Source organism: Talpa occidentalis, unplaced genomic scaffold (genome assembly GCF_014898055.3).
Source record: "Talpa occidentalis isolate TD23 unplaced genomic scaffold, MPIMG_talOcc4v2.1 talOcc4.9, whole genome shotgun sequence".
In the NCBI taxonomy this organism is placed as follows: domain Eukaryota; kingdom Metazoa; phylum Chordata; class Mammalia; order Eulipotyphla; family Talpidae; genus Talpa; species Talpa occidentalis.
The window spans coordinates 28,298,418-28,320,817 of record NW_023605305.1 but is presented as its reverse complement, the minus strand read 5'-3'; the positions used below and the strand labels follow the sequence as shown (position 1 = coordinate 28,320,817).

The 22,400-nt window shown below is 42.1% G+C and overlaps 1 protein-coding gene across 3 annotated transcripts; it reads right to left on the bottom strand.

Annotated features, from left to right (window-relative positions):
- Positions 1–257: 257 nt before the first annotated feature.
- NASP (nuclear autoantigenic sperm protein) lies at positions 258–20,308 on the bottom strand. 3 transcript variants are annotated; one of them, XM_054691260.1, is made up of 16 exons: positions 20,215–20,308; positions 19,719–19,817; positions 15,109–15,156; positions 14,275–14,385; positions 11,586–11,666; positions 10,625–10,734; positions 8,944–9,942; positions 4,270–4,349; positions 3,806–3,891; positions 3,621–3,694; positions 2,654–2,842; positions 2,371–2,537; positions 1,708–1,776; positions 1,541–1,618; positions 855–983; positions 258–446 (listed from the first exon to the last, which is right to left on the bottom strand). In XM_054691260.1, exons 2-16 carry the CDS (start codon positions 19,775–19,777, stop codon positions 366–368), a joined length of 2,361 nt encoding a protein of 786 aa, XP_054547235.1. In that variant the 5' UTR covers positions 19,778–19,817; positions 20,215–20,308; the 3' UTR covers positions 258–365. The 3 variants fall into 3 exon arrangements, with proteins under 3 accessions (XP_054547235.1, XP_037357177.1, XP_037357178.1); XM_037501280.2 differs by lacking the exon at positions 20,215–20,308 and having other exon boundaries at positions 1,720–1,776; positions 19,719–19,891; XM_037501281.2 differs by lacking the exons at positions 8,944–9,942; positions 20,215–20,308 and having other exon boundaries at positions 1,720–1,776; positions 19,719–19,890.
- Positions 20,309–22,400: the final 2,092 nt, after the last annotated feature.

The following is a 22,400-nucleotide window of genomic DNA, read 5'->3' as shown; positions in this document are numbered from 1 at the left end:
GACAGCTAGCAAAACCTTCAGTCAGGTACTTAAAATGGAAAAAATAGAGCACCATTGCAAGAGCGAAGAGCCACACTTCCGTTGACCACCTCCACATTAGATAAATAAGAATTTGAATTAGAACTTCCAACAGATAATCAGTATATAAGTGTGGGGAGAAGAAGGAAGTACCTTTGGCCACTATGTAAATCCTGGAGTGCTCCAAGGCACAGATCCAGCCAGTATTTAAGGGGAAAAAAATCATCAAAGCCTCAACCTTTGCTTACAATCTTTATTGAAATTATACAAAAAGAATTCCCCCAAAAGTGAAAAAATACATTATATACAAAAACACTTTCCCTCAGGAGGAAGGCCATGCTCCCTTCTCAACATGCAGTACTTTCAACTGTAGCTCCAGCCTCCACTGACCCCTCCACTGCTACCCGGCTTTCAGCCTGATTCTGAGCCTGAAAAATAAAGAGTTTGAGTGAGACTAGTTTAAGTCATTCCATCTTATACAACTGAGTTTCAGTCAGAAGAAATAAAACATAGATCCCCCAAATTATGCTTTTGCTTCCTACACTAAAAAGGCAGTCGATACAGCATAGTCGATACTCTCACAAAGAAAGGAGGAAGCAGAAGTGACCCAATGGACTTTGGACTTGCCAATTAAGTGGCTTGTCATGTTTATTAGAGGGGACTCCATGGTATATAAGGTTCCATTTGTCAATGAAAATTCCTACACTCCATCATCACTAGTTCCTGAATAATCACTGCTTTTAAGGGCTGCTGCACTCAGGCACTCCTAATAGGTTCAAGATGGGAACGTGCATTTGGGAGAACTGGTTTCCCCTAAGCCCTACTTAATGGCTCACCTCCTCCTCCATGTTTTCTGAAACTTCATTTCCACTGGAGACAGCATCCCCACTGCCTCCATTCACCTCTGGTTCTTGTTTGGCTTTCTTTGCATCATCTTTCCGGGGGCTCTCTTCCTCTGGTTTCCTCTAAAGATATAATTGTGAAGGCTTCACAATAGTGCTTAGTGTTTTAAAAAGGACAATTGCAATAAACACTTTCCCACCCACTATAAGGTGCAAAGAGCCTGTGAATTAAGATTCACAGCTCCAAGGGTCTCTTCCTTGCCATAGGAAGCAAAGCCAACCTGTTCTCTGCAAATTCAGCCTCCTTGATGGGAAGGATGGGGGGATAGGGATAACCCCAAGTTTGAATTCCTGCATTTGAGTCAGGAAACAAATTAGCAACCCAAAGGAAAGAAGTTACAAGGCAGCAGGCTGATTCATAGGTCTGCTGCTGAAAACCCACTGTCAAGGAACCTACCTGCTCACTTCCTAAAATGGGCTGAAATGACCAATGCCCCTTACCAGCTTTCCTGGGAGTCATTAGGCTAAAGAGACAGGAGCTCAAAAACCTCACAACCCAAAATGGATATCTTATTGCACTCCAAGTGTTGGAATAGGAAAGATATCCCTGGTGTATCATTTGGAGGGGAGGAAACGCAGCCTGGGAAGATAGAAAATGAATGACCCGCATGTAGACTTACCTTCTTTCTGACAAGGTGGGAAATATCTGTCACACAATTTGATGAAGAAGCACCATCTGTTGGCTTTCTACTGGCAATCTAAGAGAAAATGTAGCCTTTGTTAAGCAATGTACAACTACATATGAGACAAACACTGAGGCCTAATGTTAAGGGGACAAAAAAATTACCTGAATACCCACCATGGAAACTGAAGAGTCTCCTCCACTGGAAGTAAAACCTGAAGTAGAGCTCTCCACCTGTGTGAGACATGACAAAACCAAATGGGTCCATGGCTAGAGCCACCATTCATTTCACCCCCAGTCTTACAATAGGTACCTTACATCAAAGTACTAAGACCTCAAATACAAAGTGGTCTCTATTTACTAGCAATATCATCTACCCCCTCTACGCATACCTGCCACCCCTGACCAGGCATAAGGGTTAGAAAGCTCTCTAACATTCCCAGAAGCAGAGACAGAAACAACTTACATTTGTTAGGACTATTCCTTCCTGTCAAAAATATTTTAACACCAAAAACTGAGTATCGTCTGCACACAGCTACTATTATCATCAATTCTGCAGATGAGTGAACTAAGGCAAAGGAATATCAAGTCTGATGATAAGCAGCAGAGAGAATTCAAACCTAGACAGTATGGCTCTATAGTATTCTCTTGGGCATTATTCTGAGCTATTTGATAGGAGTAATTAGATGCATTCTCACATTTTCTGACCACCAACTCTCTGGAAACCAAACCATGAGTAAGATTCCTAGCAAACAAAATACTAATACTATGATGCCTTCAATTATACCCATGTTATTATCAAAACTTTTTAAAGTAAAACAAACCAACCAGAGTTGCTTTCAGAGCCAACTCAGCTACATTTCCACTACGCTGGGACTCCTTTGCATCTTCTATCTTCTCTCTGATTTCAGGTAGTAGTTCCTTCAGTTCTTCAATTTCTTTCTCATATTCAGCAGGGGATCCTTCTGTTGCCTTCATTTGCTCACTTAGCACAGCTGCAAAGAACAGGCTGAAGTCATCAGTAAGTTAATACAAAAGGATCTTTTTTTGTATTGTCAAGTACTGGATTCATCAAATCATTGTGTGAAACAAATGATGCTCTCTCACTCACCCATTCTCTTCTCAATGACTTCAGTAGATTTGCTGAATTGTGCCACTGCCTCGTCATACTGAGAGTTGTACCCATAGGCCAACCCCAACTGGTAATGAGTCTCTGCAAGGAGACGATCATGGGCTTCCAGGTATTGCTCCTGCAGATTTAGGCAAGCCTGGAACTCCTCCACAGCTTGAACATAATTCTCTAATGAAGATAGAGCGAACAGTAAGCAAATGACAGCATTTAATGCGTAATACTTGTAATATTCAGGTCACTCTGCTGGATGCTTCTTTTATCATAGTAGCATCTCCAATGAACCCTATTTAATATAAATGTCTAAATGACAACAAAACATGGAAAAGCAAGAACAGGTCGGGAAGAGAACACAATGGACTATGGTGAAGGACTGTGGGTGCTTGGTGGTGGCTGTGCTACAGTGACTAAGCCTAAAGGGAATGATCCTATACTTCCAAAATACTAATAAGGATGTAAAACCAATCGTACTTCAATTAAAAAAAAAAAAAAGAATAAGCACCTTACTGAAAAAATTTCATTTAGAAGAGATTTCTTTAGGAATTATAGCAAATCAAAATTGGAGGTCCTTTTAAAATCAACTGTCCAGGAGCCTCCTCAGTGGCCCAAGGGGTTAAGTACAGCTCTATGAAGCTAGCCACAGCTTCTGCAGGATGAGTTCGATCCTCAGCCAGGAAGCAACCCATATGGCCCAACAGACCTCTCCTGTCTCGCCCGCTGCTTCCCTCAGCAGTGTTTTCACAGTGTTTCAGTCTGCCTGTTCTGCCCCCCACTGTCTCTGTGAATCCTCTCACCCCCGCACCTCTGGCCCGTACCCCAGTTCTTGCATAAATAAATCTTAAAAAATAAAATAACTGTCCACAATTTATGATTAAGCTAGATTTTGAGAAAATGGGGTGATGGTATATGGCACTGCAATCAAAGGAGAATAAAATGGAAAATGCATTACCAGATTCAACACTAACTTCTCCAAGTTTAAGATGTGCCTGTGCAGCATAAAGCTGAGCTTCTTTAGTTTCTTGCCTAAAAGAAAGAAAATAATCAGAAACCTTAATAGTATTTGTCCAATCCTAACCACTTTCTATTTTCACCACCAAGTTCCTAGCGTGAGCCTACAAACATCAAGAATTTTACCTTTTAAAAATGATTTTTGCTAAATCCAGCATATCCCAGGCAAGCTCTAGGTTCCCAATCTCCTCCTCTTCATTTTCTTGAAGAGACTAAAGTACAACCAAATTAGTGGTACTGGTTAAATACAAGGCAGACATCTTTACATTACAAATGCAGATGCATAATTGTTTAAAAAAGTGACACTGAGGGCCTCACTAGTGGCACAAGGGTTTAAAGCACAGCACTGTGAAGCTATCCACAGCCTCTCTCCGGCCAGCCAGAGAGCTACCCACATGGTGCAGCAGACTGTTCCTGTCTCACCCACTGCTCCCTCAGCAGTGTATTTCAGTAGATCTGCCTGTTCTGCTCCCCGCCCTGTCTCCAGTGAATCCTCTCACCCCCGCACCTCTGGCCTGTACCCCAGTTCTTGTATGCACAAGTAAATAAATCTTTAAAAAGAAAGTGACACTGAATGCATAATGATTCACCTTGTTTTCAAGAACTGAATCATTTGGAATTTCTTCAGCTTTGTCATTTTCTTTATCCTCCTCTTCTGAGCCTTCAGTTTCTGTAAGCAAAAATTCTTCAGTATTGAGTATACTAAGAATTACCTTCTCACTAGTCAGAGATTCCAATATTTGTCAAATAACCTATATTCTGAGGCTTGACAGGACAGATGCCCAACAGTCAGTTGAACTGAATATAAAGCTAATGGTGATAGCCTACTTTTGTTCATAAATCTAATCTAGACTGTATAATTTAAGTGTCTGGTTCAGAGCTAAGTGTTTCTCTTTTAAAAGTCAGCCTGCATCATTAGCTACCACCTCTTTTCACTGGCCAAAAGCTCCCATCCACTCACAGCCAGTAGCTAGAGGCTTTAGTCAGTGTTCCTGGTATCTTTAAGCCACTTGTTAGATAATGATAGGTTGGAAAAACACCAAAAGTTAAGTTACTCCAATCCATTCAGAGCAAGAATGATGGAGAGACTACCTCTTCCACAACAGAACTGTGGAGAGAAAAGCTTAGTCCTTACCAGTTCTCACCAATGGGCATGCCACAGACTCCAGCCAGCTCTAGCATTTACAGAAATTTGAGCAGTACCACAACCGATTATGTTACTCAAGAATTATATTATAAATTTGGAGGCATACTGATACCGACATTATCAACATACACTTGTAAATCAACTACCTGTTAAGGACAGGTTGCTAAGAGCATTTAAGAGCTAAGACATTCCTTAGAATGTCAAGTGATTAAAATGGGCTTTTTGGGCTAATGATTCATAAGTTGGGTTATAGTGTATCTACCTCTACCATCTTCCATTAATTTCAGCAGAGTTCAAATGTTGTCTTCCAACAACCCACTATAGAAATGTAAATATGGCAATTAGGCCTTATACAATCATGAAGTCAAAAGTTAAAGGTTTTCATCTGCCTGGCAGCACTGCTTCATGCTGGGAAAAAGGCACCAAAAATTCCTCTATATTAGGGCCTCCCTGGTGGCGCAGCGGTTGAGCGCTGGGTTGCGAGGCTGCTTGCGGCCTCTGCGGCGCCGGTTTGATTCCCCGGCTGCTTCCCGGCCACCGGAGGAGGGTCCCACATGGCGCGCAGACCTCTCCCGCCGCCCGCTGCTCCCCTCAGCAGTGTGCTTTGGTCCTTCTGCCTGCTCTGCTCCCTGCTCTGGCTCTGGTGAATTCCCTCAACCTCCCACGCTTCTGACTGTACCTAGTGCTTGTATAAATAAAGATAAATTTTTAAAAAAAATTAAAAAAAAAAAAAAATCCTCTATATTACAAATTATAGTAGGACAAATTTTAAAAGCCCCCTAAAGCCAGTTACAAGCCAATTAACCTCTACAGTCAACAAACCCAGTTTTATCATGTGATTTGCTTTTCTGTCGACCATGTAATTTAGTAGTTCTGAAAAAATATAAGCACTTATCACATATCATACCACTCCATACCCAAATTTCCAAGAAATTTGTATATTTAGTTCCTTTGTATTATACTAGCTGGTTTCAGTGATTCTTGACAATAAGCCCATCCTCTAGCAAAATTGGCAAAACAAGCACGATCTATGTATTTCTCATAAGACTAAAAAGAATTTATTTCCTAATATGTGGGAAAAATTTGATATACTTCTGCTAAAAAAATTATCCGGTATCTGTTCCTCATACCAGATTAGGTTGATAATTTATTGAAATTTTATTTTAGGGCCTCCCTGGTGGCGCAAGAGTTAAGACGCAACCTATGAAGCTATCTGCAGCCAACGCAGCACGAGTTTGATTCCCGGCCAGCCAGGGAGCAACCCACATGGTGCAGCAGACCTCTCCTGACTCTCCCGCTGCTCCCCTCAGCAGTACTATATTTCAGTCAGTCTGCCTGTTCTGTTCCCTGTGTCTCTGGTGAATCCTGTCACCATCCCCACCCCCCCGCATCTCTAGCCTGTACCCCAGCTCTTGTATGCATAAACAAATCTTTAAAAAATTTTTTTATTTTATAGTAAACAATTTCTCCATTGTATAATTGTATTTCTGTACTATAATTGTTATATTTATAACACAATCATGTAGATTATAAAATTATATTTAAGTATAATAAAGTGAAAATCTCTTAACAGTCTGAGAAAAACAGTAATTTTCCTTGAAGAAGCGGTACTATCTTCATGGTACAGTGAGAGAAAGGCAAGCTTATGAGAAAGTTGTTATTTTAAAACATTTTCCAACTTGGTAACCTATATCTGGGTAATTAATAGGAATGCCTGATGCTCTCAGTAAGGATATATTAAAATATTTTCCAAGCTTCTTTGAAAATAGAAGCCTTTTACCACTCTTCAGAGAAAGGGAAATACTGTTTTATTTTCTGTAACCTAACAGCCTCTTCAAAACACGGGCACAAAGTAATGAAAACCTGAATGACCTGTAAAAGCAATCTACTTCCACAGAATAGTCAGGTAACCACTACACATTGGCCACTACAGTCTGAAAATGGTCAAGCTTTCATCCTACAATTTACAAATGTTATGTAGTGTGACTATTAGAAAAGAACAGATCAATTATCTTTATTAGGAATATGGGACAAGCCCAAGTGTTTGTAGGAAATAGGATTTTAAGAGAAAAATTACTTAAAAGATTTCAGCATAGGGCCTCCCCTGGTAGCACAGTGGTTGAGCGCTGGGCTGCCAGCCTCTGCAGCGCCAGTTCGTTCCGCGGCGGTGAGGGATTTCAGTATATTAGTATTGCCACATAAAGAATAAGGCACAGAAAATAAAAGCCTGAGTCTTAAAGCCAAAAGGTCCGGATCCCCTTTACTGGTTATATTAATAGGGAAAATTACTTAACCTCTTTCTGACATTCTTAATTTATAAGACAGAAAACTATGTATCAATACTTAGAATAGTACATTGTCACATACTAAAAAACAGCCTCATGGAAGCTTGTAAGTAATTTTAAGAGGAAATCTTTGGTAACCAGAAATTTTGTTGTGGGGTGCAGTGCAGTAACTACAAGTCCTTCCAGGCCTCCCTGGTGGTACAGGGGTTGGTTATCAAGCTATCGTCAGCCACTGTTGCTCGAGTTTGATCCCCCTGCCAAAGCTAACCCACATGGTACCAGCCAACCTCTCCTGTCTAGCCCGCTACTCCCCTCAGCAGTGTATTTCAGTAGATCTGCCGTTCTGCTCCCCACCCTGTCTCTGGTGACTCTTCTTACCCCTTGCACCTCTGGCTTACACCCCAGTTCTTATATGCATAAATAAAAATAAATCTTTTTTAAAAAAGTCCTCCCACAGAATACTATATAATATTGTGTTTGGGGAAAATAATACATTAAAGTCTGCTCTAGGGTCAGATTCTTGCACTGTGGTGTATTGTTTGACCCTAAAAAAATGATCCCCAAGCCTCATCCTCATTGCTGTAATTGGATTACTACATAATTTTATATTTATATATATATATGTATATGTACAAAAAAAACTCCAACTTAAGAATGCCAACAGGGTTCCTTACTACTTTGCTCAGTATCATTAAAGATCAAGACATGGGTTTTGTTTTTAGATGAAGAATTCAGTTCTGTGCTTTTCCATTAACAAGTCAAATAAGCAGCCCAAAGGTGTTACCATTTAACCAGTAATTCACTTCTGATTATCACTGCTTGTGCTGGCTGGAGTGCGGGGACTTGCACATAGGTAAGTTTGCCAGAATGACCTGCAAATAACAAGTCTTTAACTTAAGAGAACTTTTGAAGTAGTCTGGTTATTATACAAAAGTAATTAATTGGAATATACCTGTGGTTATTAATACCAATGTTAGATGAACCTTATAGACAGTAGAATCCTCAAATGATAGCACAACTCAAGTCAGACGTGCCAATTAAGTAATTACTAATTAGAGGCTCACACTCTTGATTAAAATGAATCACAATCAGACCAATACTATACAATACACCTACACTTTATAATGTTCTAAGTAAAAAAAAAAAAAAAAAAAAAATTCAGTTTAGCAGCCAAAGCAAGCATGTATTAAGGCAAGAAAGCAGCAAGAAGGCTAACGGTTTTTTGTTGTCTTTTAGAGTAACTCACCAATGTGAATAAGCCTCTAAGCACTTCCTGAAGACTAAAGGTACAGGTACACCAGAATTCTCTGGTGATAGAACATTCAAGAGTTAACTGCAGTAATTTAAATGGCATGCCTGTTTAAGTGTACCAATTCAGTGGATTCTACTGCTCTAATCCTGCTTTCTAAAGCAGACAAAAGAACCATGTGAACAGTAAATAAAATCCAGAGGCATGCAAGTGAACATCCATTCAGCATTCTCTGCCAGCCTATTCCACTGTTCCCTACCTCCTCCATCCCCCCAATCCACCTCCTCCAACCCCCTTGATTGGCTAGTATGCTGCAACAAGTTACTGGTTGCTAGCCAAGTCTCAGAAATCAAAGAAGGCCTATTTTGCAGTTAGTAAAAGCGTTAGTTTATAAGCCGGCTAAAGAAGACTTGCTTTTATAACTTGCTCACAATCTTCTTAAACTATTCCCATTTTTATTTAGCCCTTTCCTAATCCAAAGGCAGACTGAAAATCCTGAATGGAAGGCTGACTTTTACCCATGATTAGTGAGTCAAATCCAGAATGTACTCCACCCACTGCAGCTCTTGCATATCCCGGTTACCTTCACCCTCTTTCATCTGTTCTTCTCTTTCTTCTGTCTCTTCATTAGCAGCTATCTTAACTTTGTCTTCGGGGGATTTCTCAGTAGCCCCCTGGGCTACTTTGGTCTCAACCCCATCTCCAGCTGCCTCAGACTCTTCTGTGGACAGCTTAGTCTCCTGGCTAGGAACCAATTCTGCCCTGACCTCCTCTAGTCCTAAGCCATCTTTTGTTTGTGTGAGTTCTTCTGCAGAAGTCTGTGCTTCAGTAACAGTCTGATCTCCTGCACTTGACAGTCCATTGAGTACACCATCTTTAGGGAGAACTGCAGCCTCCTGCCCAAGTTTCTCAGAGGTTTCTGATCCAGCTCCTGTGGCTGAAGCTTCTGCAGCCTCTGTCACCTCTGGTGACTCTCCAGGAGGTACTTCTTGCCCTATTAGCTGCTCAACAACAGCCTTTCCTGGCTCACTTTCAGAAGAAGTTATATCCTCCTTTGACTCATCCCCATCCACATTCACTGGTTTGACTACTGGATCTAGAGGCCCTGCTACCTCCATTGTAGTGCCCTGCTTTCCTGGGGTCACAACAGGCTGCCCTTCTGAAGCTTCTGGCTTCTCCTCTATGCTCACAATTACTTCTCCCTGCTTTTCCTGAACCCCCTTTTCTCTGCACTCTTCTTGAACATCAGTTCCAGAAACTGATTTTTCCTCCTCAGCATCTGGTTCTTCCTGTTCTGGCTTCCCAGAAATGATCTCAGCTTCACTGAGTCCTTCTGGTTCTGCTGCTCCTTTTGCTGCTTCAGTGGTTTCAGTTATTTGATTTGGAGTTGACTCAACTTTTTCCTGTTGTTCTTCTGAAGGTTCACCTATATCCATATCTTCTCTTCCACCCTTCTCCATTTCACTCTCCCGTTCTTTATCAGTTTCAGGCTTTACCAGAGACTTGTCTTCTGTACTTTTTGTTTCTTCTTTTTCTCCCATGGCGTCATAAACCTGTTCTCTCAACTCTTCCCTTGCTTCCTCTACATGGTTAAAGAACATGAAGCATAAATGTCTTCGAGTTTAATGATAAAGGCATAAATGGAAACTAAACACACATTCCCTTTAAACCCTCAAACAGCCTGCTTAATTTTTAGCAGATGTCCTAAAAATTATCTGCCCCCTTGAGAAAAGCAAAGGGAAAGCCCCAGCTAGCAGAGCAACTTATAGCAAAAGAAACCCAACCTCCATAAATTAGTTTTACTTGAGTATTCTGATTATCAGTTAATAAGAGATGCCAAGCTTTACATTCTCCTTTAAACATTAAAGACCTCCATTTTTGTGTAAAACTCTAATGGCCAAACTCAAGAAATTAAAATTAAAATTTTAAGATACAAGTTAAAAAGCTCCAAAAGCATTGCTTAAAATAACTGAGCTGCACAGACTTAAAATTTTCCATCAGAAAAATGTTAAAGGTTTTTATAGTACTTAGAACATCAATTTAAGTAATCAGACTTATTTGGGAAATTATCCTTTTACAAAAACCTACTGTACGTTTCCGTGACCAGCTACCTTCTCCACTGCAGTCTCCACCATATGCAGGGATGCAGGCACTACCCCAGACATCTTATGAGACCATCCAGGATAGAAAGAGCCCTATTTTCATCACCTGTACACAACACATATATGTCGCATGTCTTGAATATCACATGCAACTCCACATACCATCTATGTTATCATTATTTTCTACCAGAGATTCATCTTCTGTTTTTTCTCCTTCCTCCTCTTCCACATGCACACCTTCCAGGGCATTTCCCAACACACCATTCTCCATTCTAGGAGAACAAAAGGAGAAAGCACCAAAGGTATGATGGCTAGAACCTAACAATTTTTGTAAGACAGAAACTGTAGTCCTATATTACAAGAGCAACTGCAGAGAATATAAACTTGTTAAGTTCTCATGGAAGAAAAGCAATGAATCAAAACTATATAGTAAGTCTATAAAAACACTAAAAGAAATAAGCATATGCTTCATAAAGCCACCTAAAAGCACTGATTAACTCTTGTCAAAAGAATATGGTCAGTATGTATTTCCTTTAAAACAGAACTGGTAAACTTTGCATCACCCACCATTTTTCTAAACAGCCAAAAACATTCTGGCAAGATTTTCATAACAAGTCAGAATGCTTTCTTGATTACAAATTAGAAAATTGCCAGAATGAGATTATAAATAGATGAGATTATTTACTAGTTCCTATACCTTTTAATATACTACATCTGATTAATAAATGCTGGTGGGAAATACATAGACTCCTTTGTCTAATTTACTAGACATTCTTATACAGTACTGTTTCATCATCGTCTTTCATTCAATTGTTTGTTTTTGGGCTCCCTGTTTTTAAAGGTTCTTTCTACAGATTAGACTTTGATCAAATATTGACCATGCACCAAAGGAAAGATTGCTCCTTCTAATAACCCAAAAGTCAAGCACCTTTCAAAACTTCCATCAATATTTCATGTTCCTTCTAACCCCCCTTCTTTAGTAAAACTGTTGTCACTTAGCTCATGTGAAATCTCAAAGTCAGTAAACAGTAGTAGCAAACAAAGGAACTTGAGTTTATAAACAGACCATTAAGGTGATACAAAATACATCTTACTTATAAATTAGTTTTAAAGACATACCTACCTTGCCAACTCCAAAAGTGATTTCCCATAGAAAAAGAAGGCTTCGCCACACTCATTAGCTGTCTCTCCATACTTCTTACCTCTATGAACAAAATAAATATTTAAAATTGAATTAATATGTAGTTCAAAAGTATTTCTAGTTCTTTAGTTATAAAATGACATTTCTCCAGGCCTCCCTGGAGGCACAAGGCGTTAAGACACATCCTGTGAAGCTATCTGCAGCCTCTGCAGCAAGGGTTTGATCCCTGGCCAGGGAGCAACCCACATGGCACAGCAGACCTCTCTCCTGACTCACCTGCTGCTCCCCTCAGCAGTGTACTTCAGTAGATCTGCCCGCTCTGTTCCCCATTTTGTCTCTGGTGAATCCTCCCACCCCCCACACCTCTGGCCTATACCCCAGCTCTTGTATATATAAACAAATCTTAAAAAAAAAAAAAAAAAAAAAAACCTGAAAAAAATGTGACACTTCTCCAGTAATATATCCTTCTAACAAACCAATACACTGCCCTGCCTTGCTTTCAAATTAAGGTCAAAAGAACCGTGCATAATTTTTGTTTACATATATGTTCTACATGATTATCAATTTACTATAATCAGCATATAATTGAAAAGCAAACTAACTCTATGGGTATTAGCAATTAGCAATAGGATGGGCCAGAGAACTTTGGCTAGAACCTAACAGATGAGTGGTGTCCACAGAAAGGAATCATAGTATAGGGTTAAAGAGCATGACTGAGAGGGCCTTCCTGGTGGTGCAAGGGATTAAGTCTCAGCACTATCAGCAGCCACCACATCCAGGAAGCTAACCCACATGGCACAGCAGACCTCTCCTGTCTTGCCTACTGTCCCCCTCAGCAGTGTATTTCAGTGGATCTGCCTTTTCTGCTCCCCACTCTCTCTCTGGTGAATCCTCTCACACATACCCCGTTCCCCTGCACCTCTGGCCTACACCCCAATTCTTGTATGCATAAATAAATAAAAATAAATCTTTAAAATCAGTAAATGACTAGTAATGTAACTTTAAACAAGTTAATCTTAAAGTGTCTTTTTTAAATCTACAAAATGGAAATATTAAGGCTCAAAGAACATTCGTAAGTACTGAGCTTATTTATATTAAAGCATTTAAAACAATGTTCAGATATATGTATAATGCTATCTGTGTTTTAGCTATTATTATCTAGACAGTGAAGAGGAGAAAAAAATAATCACACAAATGTGATAAATGGGAAGGAGATATCTTACGCAGGTTAAGAAACTGGCTTTCAGGCCTCCCTGGTGGCGCAAGGGGTTAACCACCGCACTATGAAGCAATCTGCAGCCTCAGCAGCACGAGTTCGATCCCCAGCCCCCAGCCGAGTTAGATCCCCAGCTGGCCAGAGAGAAACCCACATGGCCAGAGAGAAACCCACATGGCGAAGCAGACATCTCCTGCCACGCCCACTGCTCCCCTCAGCAGTGTATTTCTATTTCAGTCCATCTTCCTGTTCTGCTCCCTGCTATGTCTCTGCTGAATCCTCTCACCCCCTCCCCACCCCCGCATCTCTGGCCTGTACCCCAGCTCTTATAAGCATAAATAAATAAATCTTAAAAAACAAAACAAAACAAAACAAAACAAAAACTACTTCCTAGGCAGCTATGAGAATTAAAAAAGAAAGAAAGAAACTGGCTTTCACGGAGTAAATGGTTGGCATAAGTCATACAAGGTCAAAAAAGTCTACTAAGAGTAATAAGAGAAACTAAGCAGAAATTATGATTAAGGTTATGTTTAAAAATACATTTCAAGGGCCTCCTCTGGTGGTGCAGCAGTTGAGCGCTGGGCTGCGAAGCTGCCTGCAGCCCCTGCAGTGCCGGTTCGATCCACAGCCCCCGGCAAGGGTCCCACATGGTGCGACAGACCTCTCCTGCCGCGCCCACTGCTCCCCTCAGCAGTGTATTTCATCAAGTCTCCTGTTCTGTTCCTCACTCTAGCGAATTCTCTCACCCTCCTGCACTTCTGACTGTACCCAAAGCTTGTATAAATAAATAAATAAATAAATAAATAAGCCTTTTTAAAAAAAAAAAAAAGATAAAAGAATACTTTTCAAAATTTTCTCCCAAATACCCTTCACGGCAGGACAGTGAAATTATTAGATCTCTCTAGGAATCTGGGAGGAATAAGCTAAGACATGTTTATCTGTGCTTAATCTTAAAAACTTAATTTTACCACTATATAACACTTTTGAAGCATTAAAAGCTAACCTAACTCCCCACTCCCAAAGACAAAAATGTATGGCCAATTCATGGTAGATTCCAACTTCCAAGCAGCTGCAACTGATAATTATGATGCTAAGAATTTATGGGAAAAAATATTGTACTAAGAATAGCAATAGAAGTGGGGTAACCAACCATTATGGCTTGCTTGGGCTGAGGAGTTCCCTAGGACACAGAATTATCATGAGTTAAAATTGGAGAAGTCCAAGTAGGGACAAGCTGGTCACCCTAATTAGTAATGACTAGAAAACAAATGCCCTGTGCCTCAGGAAATTCAAAGGCTGACATTGCTCACTTATACGTATATATTTTAGTTACAGAAATAAGACAATCAGAGCTTTTAAAACCTTCAACTCTTTTTCGCCCATGAAAAAAACTTTCTATGACTCAAATTTATTAGAAATTGTATATATCACATCATAGCTGAAACAAGCACTTACAAAAGACTGGCTGCTTCCTGGAATGCATTCACAGCTCCTGGAATATCACCCATCACCAGATGTTTCTGTCCTAAACCCAGTAGTTTCTTTGCTTCACTATCCACATCCAGACTGCAAGAAAGATTTTTTCCAAATGTCAAATACTATTAACATCAACATTTTTCAAATACTTGCTGCATTTAAATCTACAATTTGAGGCCTCCCTGGTGGTGCAAAGGGTTAAGCATCAGCACTACGAAGCTATCCGAAGCCACTGCACCATGAGTTCATGAGTTTGATCCCTGGCCAGGGGAGGTGACCCACACAGCGAAGTAGACCTCTCCTGTCTTGCCCCCTGCTCCCCTCAGCAGTGTCTTTCAGTAGATCTGCCTGTTCTGCTCCCCATCCTGTCTCTGGTGAATCCTCTCACCCCCCCACACCTCTGGCCTGCACCCCAGCTCTATATGCATAAATAATTGTTAAAAAAAAATCTACAGTTTTAAAAAAAAATTCTACAGTTTAAACTTTTGAACTACTCTGGCAAGGCTTAGCTAGCTCACACTTATCACTATAAAAGCAAAAGTAATCTCATAGGCAACATTCTCAGAGAAAGTTTCCTCTTAAAGATTTATCCACTCACACTGCCTACATAGTATGTTACTGTAAATATTCGCTAATTAAGTAACATATGAAAGAAATCATAAAAGAATCAAATTCATACTAGCTAAAACATTAATTCAAGAAACATTTAGATAACTTGTTATCTATTAAAAATAATGAAACTGCCCTCAAGTTATACAGCTTAGTTTATATATGCTAGATATAAATCTAATTTTATCATGTATATAATCTTACCTCTCTACTTTATCTGCAGAAGTAGAAGGAGCAGGAACATCTTCAATTCTGTAATGAAAAATAGAGAAAAAAATTACAATGCAGGTTGTTTTAAGCCTGGAAAAGTAAAGTATTTGTATACTGCAATATATGCATTCTTGCAAAACTGCTCACTAAAAATGACTTAAATATTTCCCAGAACATTCATTTTTGAAAAGTTCCAATAAATACTGCTAAAACAATTCATAGTATGTATACTTAAAGGTCTAGAAGTAATAACCAACTCAGTAGTAATGAGTATTCCTTAATCTCCAGACTGCTTCAGAAAATCCACTTCCCAATGAAAGAAGTAAGACTTCATGGGCCTCCCTGGTGGCCTAAGGGTTAAGTCTCCTTGCTATCACCACCAAAGCTTGAGAGAGTTCAATCCCTGGCCAGAGAACTAACCCACATATAGCATGGCAGACCTTTCCTGTCTTGCCCTCTGTTCCCCTTAGCAGTATATTTCAGTAGATCTGCCTGTTCTGCTCCCCACTCTGTCTCTGGTGAATCCTCCTCTCACCCCCTGCACCTCTGGTCTACACCCCCAGTCCTTCTATGCAACCAATCAATCAATCAATCAATAGCTAAATATTACAGGGACTATATTTAGCATCTAGTCAATGATTACTGATGTTGTTTAAATGGCATGAAGGGGGGAAGGTCAGGTTGAGGCAGGATGAACAAACCTGTGTAACTTTCACTACACAACTATCATGTGATCTGATGACCAGGAACTGAGATCTTATACATCTTTGCAACTCGAAAACCTAACATGAAAAATATTTCCTAAATGAATAAGTAAACAGAAGGGAAGAAAATGGAGACCAAGGATGTAGATTACATCTAAAGAAGTTTGGCTATGGGGCCTCCCCGGCGGCGCAGCGGTTGAGCGCTGGGTTGTGAAGCTGCCCGCAGCCTCTGCAGTGCTGGTTCGATTCCCGGCTGCTCCCTGGCCACCGAAGGAGGGTCCCACATGGCTCACAAACCTCTCTTGCCGCCCGCTGCTCCCCTCAGCAGTGTGCTTCGGTCCTTCTGCCTGCTCTGCTCCCCGCTCTGGCTCTGGTGAATTCTCTCACCCTCCCGCGCGCTTCTGACTGTACCCAGTGCTTGTATGAATAAACAAATAAATAAATAAATAAAATCTTTTTTTTTTTTTAAAGTTTGGCTATGAAGAGAAGAAGCAAACACAAGTAGCTAAATAGATTTACATGTGATAGATAAAATATTTTAAAATGCACCCCTTTTAGGATGCTTGAATGCAGAGAAGACAGTGCTATGTAAAGGGAGGAAAAGGCACCAAAAGACCAGTTAGTTGCTGCTAGACAACTAGATAGGAGATAAACACAAATCTCCAGTTATTTTTGATCTACAAGGTTATGTTTCTAACATAAACCCTAACTCTGGGAAGAAAGTATTCTCATTTTTTTTTAACTGAAGTACCAATACTCTGGCCATCTATTCTATGTAAAACACCTGAAGAAAACATACAATAGCACTCACTAGACTTGCTTTATTAGGACACCACTGGCAATCCTACTGCATTCCCTAGAAAACTCATCCCAAGTCTCCAAAATTACGATTTCTCTCCTCAAATTCCCTATACCATTCTGTACTCCTTTACTTCTAGGCAGATGTTGCACTGCCACTCACTCGCTGCTCCCCTCAGCAGTGTATTTCAGTGGATCTGCCTGTTCTGCTTCCCACTGTCTCTGGTGAATCCTTTCATACCCCACACTTCTGACCTGTACCCCAGTTCTTGCATGCATAAATAAACAAATCTTAAAAGGGCCTCCCCGGTGGCGCAAAGGGTTACACACCACACTATGAAGCAATCCGCAGCCTCTGCAGCAGGGAGCAACCCACATAGTGCAGCAGATCTCTCTTGGCTCGCCCACTGTTCCCCTCAGCAGTGAATTTCAGTTAGTCGGCCTATTCTGTTCCCCTGCTCTGTCTCTGTTGAATCCTCTCATCCCCCGCATCTCTGGCCTGTACCCCACCTCTTGTATGCATATGTAAATCTTTAAAAAAATAAATCTTAAAAAAAAAAAAAGATTTCTCACACATTCTTACTACAACACTAGTTCATCATAAACCCATGAAGCCAATTCACAAGGTTATCGTACTGTATCTTAAACAGGAAAATACTAATAAGTACCAACACTCTAAGCCCCATACACTGAACAAGCCACTGTGGAAACAAATGGCAAACCTCAGAACTTTAAGGAATAATTAAGACCACTTGTTCTAAAAACCACATACTTCTAAAAACAAAGCTAAGGTATTATAAAACTAAACCAAAATTCAATACACCACTTAAGACTTCCTCTTTCTCTACTTTCTCAACTTTCCTTTCTTCAACTCAAGCTTCTATATTCTTTATCTCTCATAACAAAAAGGTTAATAAGTACTACGCAGGATTCTAAAAATGATAAAACTTACCATTTGGACATTATTACCTCAAGCAACGTTATTTAAATGACATGACAGAAACCAAGTGAAAACTTTTTGCAATGACAAATTGTGATCCAACATCACTATTTAGGCAATGAAGCCAGTATCAAAATCAACTCGGAATTGAGGTTTATTTCTCATTCCATTTTCCCCCCTATACTGGCTTACATGTTTTGTTCTTTCAATGATTATATTAAAATAATTATCAGTCTTATCAAAATCTAAACTCAAGTCATTTTCTTTACCCTCCCCTTCATACCTGTGTGCCCCACCAGCACACTTAATGGAGGAATGCAGTCTATATTGTCCTCTCAGATTAGTTAATGGTTTTCATGCACTATCCGCTCAACTAAGCTTTTCTATGTGTTACAGAATTTAAAAAGCTAAGGTTCAATCCAGACACTACCACTTAACTGGAAATTATTTCTCCATTCCAACCTTGACTTCTCACAATACTCATAGGGCTCAAATGAAAGCATTTTTTAAAAAGCACAATGCACACAATTGCTAGGCTTTAGTTTGCAATTTAAGGTAAGAACTTAGTATTTTATTTTTCTAGAGGCACATACATAAACTGCCAGGAAGATGGAAATTAGTTCAATATTAATTTAACTTTGGCTAGACACAAACGATATCTGAAAATCTGCAAGGGATACACACAGCATAATTTTATCTTAAGAAAAAAAATACAGCATTTATATATTGTAGAGTGAGGATCATCCAAGTGGAATGACTGCTAGAGTTGACTCTAGCATCATAAAATGGTATTCTGAGTATCAATCTCAAATAAGGAGCTCTTTACCACTTACAAACCTAATCTACCCTAATCCTATCAAATCAACAGGCAAAAAAAGCTGAAAAAGTCTGAAATTAAAAAATTTATTTCCCAAGCGATTCTAAGGGTAGTTTGTGAACCAAAGCTCAACATGAATCCACCAGGAAATGACTCCAAAAGGTGATAGGTAGTACAGATAGAAGAAAATCTCTGGTCATTATCAGTGCATTAGTACAAACTTAGTTCAAATTCATAGAGGATCAATCATAACCTCACAGCAACCTTTCCTCTTACAGCGAAGGACGCTAACTTCCTAAAGTGCAAGTGCACAATAAGGGAAAAACCAGACCCTAAAAAATGAGTGGAAAACCTGTTTCTTCCAATTAATGGAATTTACCCTTCAATGTTAAATATCTCACATGTGACACTGTGCCTCTTCCAAACCTATCCTATCTCCTCTCATTTCTCCAGTCCTTCCATCACACTTCGTACATACTCCTGCCCCTTCACCTAGCAACCAAACACAGCTGGGAATTGAGGAGCGTTCCACGCATCAGTAGATAAACTCAGTGTCCTCCTGAACCAGCCAAGCCTCCTCTCCCAACACCCTCAAAGTCTCAAGAAAACCATGATTATCTCCATCACAGCTCGAGGAACTAGGCTAGTCGAGGGTAAGGCGGCACGAGGTGAGCCGGAGACCGGGGGATGCAAGGTTCACCGCGCCCCTCTGCGGAAACCCCAGGAGCTGGCGGCGCCGCAGTCCCAAACAATGGAGTTTTCGCGCCTCCTCGGGGCCCCGCCCCCCGGCGCGCAGCCGGCGGCGGGCAGCCAACGCTCGCACGCAAGGCCCCGCCTCCGGAGGCCCCGCCCCCCGTCGACCCCACGGGTCCAACCTCCTTCCTCGTGCGGGTTTTTTTTTTTTTTTTTTTTTTTTTTTTGGCGCCAAATCTGTTGGTTGTTTCCCCTGGTTGTCTGGAGACCCTACTGGAGGCGTGCGCTAAGAACACTGGGGCAGCAGGCGCTTGAAGGAGCCCCGGGCGCCAGGGCCCCGCCTCCCCGCCGACAGCCCCGGGTCGGGGGAGGAAGGAGAGGGGCAGGCGATGCAAACAGCCGCCGCTGCCCCCGGCAAGATGGCGGCCGCGAAAGCCGGGCAGGGGGCGCCAGCCGGCCGGCGTCACAGCCGATGCGCCAGGGTCTCCGCGAAGGGTGGACTTTTCCAGCGTCCGGGCCTCCCGGAACGGGGACGGCCGCTCACCGAGAGGTAAGCTCTCCGCCCACCGGTCCGTCCCTCCTGGGGAGACCCTCACACCACCCCTTCCCCGAAGACCGGCCAGCGTCTCCGGCTTCCTAGGGTCCAGCTTACTTGTCGGCGGAAATCAGCTCCGCGGTGATGGCGGCAGTGGCTGTGGACTCTGCGGCCATCGTTCCCCTGAGGTGATGGGACCAGCCGGTGGAACAGAGCCTGTGAGGAAAACAGGGAATTTAGGACGCCAGAGACCTACTCGGAGACAGAAAATGGCAGATTGGAGACCCCGCGCGGCTGGGGCCCTCTTATATACCAGGGCCCTTCGCCCCGCCCATCAACTTCCGGACCCGCCTCCTGAAGTTTAAAGGGCCAGGACTCAGCTGCGGTCAAACCAACAACATCCGCACCCTCCCAGTCTTGTCCTGAGGGGTACCTTCCCTCCCTGTCTCGCCTTCCCCCCACAAAAGCAACTTCCTGCTTCTCCAGCTAGTCGCTACGAAGAACTGGACTCTGGGTTCTATAACTCCTGTCTGGGCGTCAGCCAGCGGCTTCCACAGAAGGGGAAACTAGTGCAGCTCTGCATGTTTGCAGCGAATGGTCAAGGATCACTCACCGGCCGGGATGCTCGGGGGATCCCTGACACTTTCTGCCTAGTTCTCAGTTGTAACGGATGGAAACTCACAAGCCAAGTTCGGACGGCTACAGCAGCAACGGCTAGAATTGATCTCGGTGAGAGACGCGTGGCTCTACACCTCAGTAACAACTGACGTAAGAAGATGCTGTCCGGGTATTGGCTGCCGCCGAAACTACCGCGCTAGGGATTCAAAGTTCAGAGCTGCAGCTCAAGGCGGCTGGCTCCTCCCTCTGGACCGTCTGCTGGCCCAGCCCTCTAACGCCATCCTCTTAAATCCTATCCAGACTCCAGATCTGACTAGCTCTGTGCTCCCAGCACGGAACTGCGATCTATCTATCATTTGCCCACTTCGTACGTGGGTACCGTGCTTTAAAGCTATTAGCGTGTTATTTAACCGTAGCAGTTCTGCTGGTGAGATCGATGCTGTCAGCCCCACTTGGTAGAAACAGAAACCAAGGATCAGGGGAGGTGTGTCTTGCTCAGAAAGTTGCCAGACAAATCTGTTATGGAAAGCAGTGTGCATCGTTGTCTGCAACTGACTGAGTGGTAGACAACTGGCAGGGTGAAATGGTTTTACTTCTTCACATTCCTGGAACGTCATCCATTGCCTTCCACCATGGCCTTGCCGATAGTGATTTTATAGAACAGGACTTTTATTTCCGTTCAGATTTGGGCACACTGGGAAATATTACAGTATGTCAAAGCTCGGGCATCAAATCCTTGATGGAACAGAGCTGGATCTGAAAATACCAATTCTAAAAGCAACAACAAATGAAAATGCCAATTCCTTTGGCAAACAGACATGGACTACCTATTAGTAACTGGGTGAGCTACACAAACACATGCAACCTTATAGGGCCAAATGTCAAATGAGAACAATGTTAGTGTCCGCCCCCAAGATGGGAGAATTAGAGGTAATGCTTCAACAATCAGCATGGTGCCTGATTTAAGCTAACTACTCTTTAAATGGTTACCACAGTCTAATAATGTGTGTGGTGACTAGAGCATTAGGGTGGGGAAGAGGGGAGATCTCTCAGAGTCCTTGTAATCAAGGCTAAGGCCTGTAAAACACAGTCCAGTACCTTGTGTGACCCGCTCATCTATTAAACTAGTATTCACTGAGGAACGATGCACAAAGCTTTGTACTAGGTTAAGAGACAGTCTTCAGGCCTCCCTGGTGGCGCAAGGGGTTAAATCTCAGCACTATGAAGCTATCCATAGCCACTGCAGCACTGTTCTGCTCCCCACTCTATCTCTGGTGAATGCTCCCCCCAACCTCTGGCCTACACCCCAGTTCTTGTTTGCGTAATAAAATAAATCTTTAAAAAAATGTAGGGCCTTCCCTGGTGGCTCAGCAGTTGAGCACTGGGCTGCCGGCAGCCTCTGCAGCGCCAGTTCGTTCCCTGGCTGCCGGCGAGGGTCCCACAAAAAGAAAAAAAAAAATTAATACATCCCTCCTTTTTGCAAGAATACTTGAGGACTTCATAGTTTTCCCAAAGGTCTTCCTTAATACTTTGATTTTTTTTTAAAGATTCATTTATCTATGCATTCAAGAGCTGGGGTACAGGCCAGAGATGCGGGAGGTGAGAGGATTCACCAGAGACAGAGTGAGGAACAGAACAGGCAGACTGACTGAAATACACTGCTGAGGGGAGCAGCGGGTGAGTCATGAGAGGTCTGCTGAGCCATGTGGGGATAGAGGTCTGCTGGCCAGCTGGGGATAGAACTTGTGCTGCAGAGGCTGCAGATTGCTTCATAGTGGAGTTTAACCCATTGCACCACCAGGGAGGCCCAATACTTTGATATTATAAACATCCTCTTTTGAAGTCCAGCATCCTCATTTTGGTTTTCTGTTTCAGTTGTCAGAGCCTTTCCCAACATCACTTTCACTTGTATTGCTTTTTTAAAAATTTTATTTTTATTTATGCATAAAAGAACTGGGTGTAGGCCAGAGGTGCGGGTGGGGGTGTGGGGGTGGGGGGTGTGGGGGTGGCAGTTGAGAGAACTCACCTGAGACAGAGTGGCGAGCAGAACAGGCAGATCTACTGAAATACACTGCTGAGGGGAGCAGCCAGTGAGACTGGAGTGGTCTGCTGCGCCATTTGGGTTAGCTCCCTGGCTGGGGATTGAACTCAGGTTGCAGTGGCTGGGGCAGTGGCTGGCGA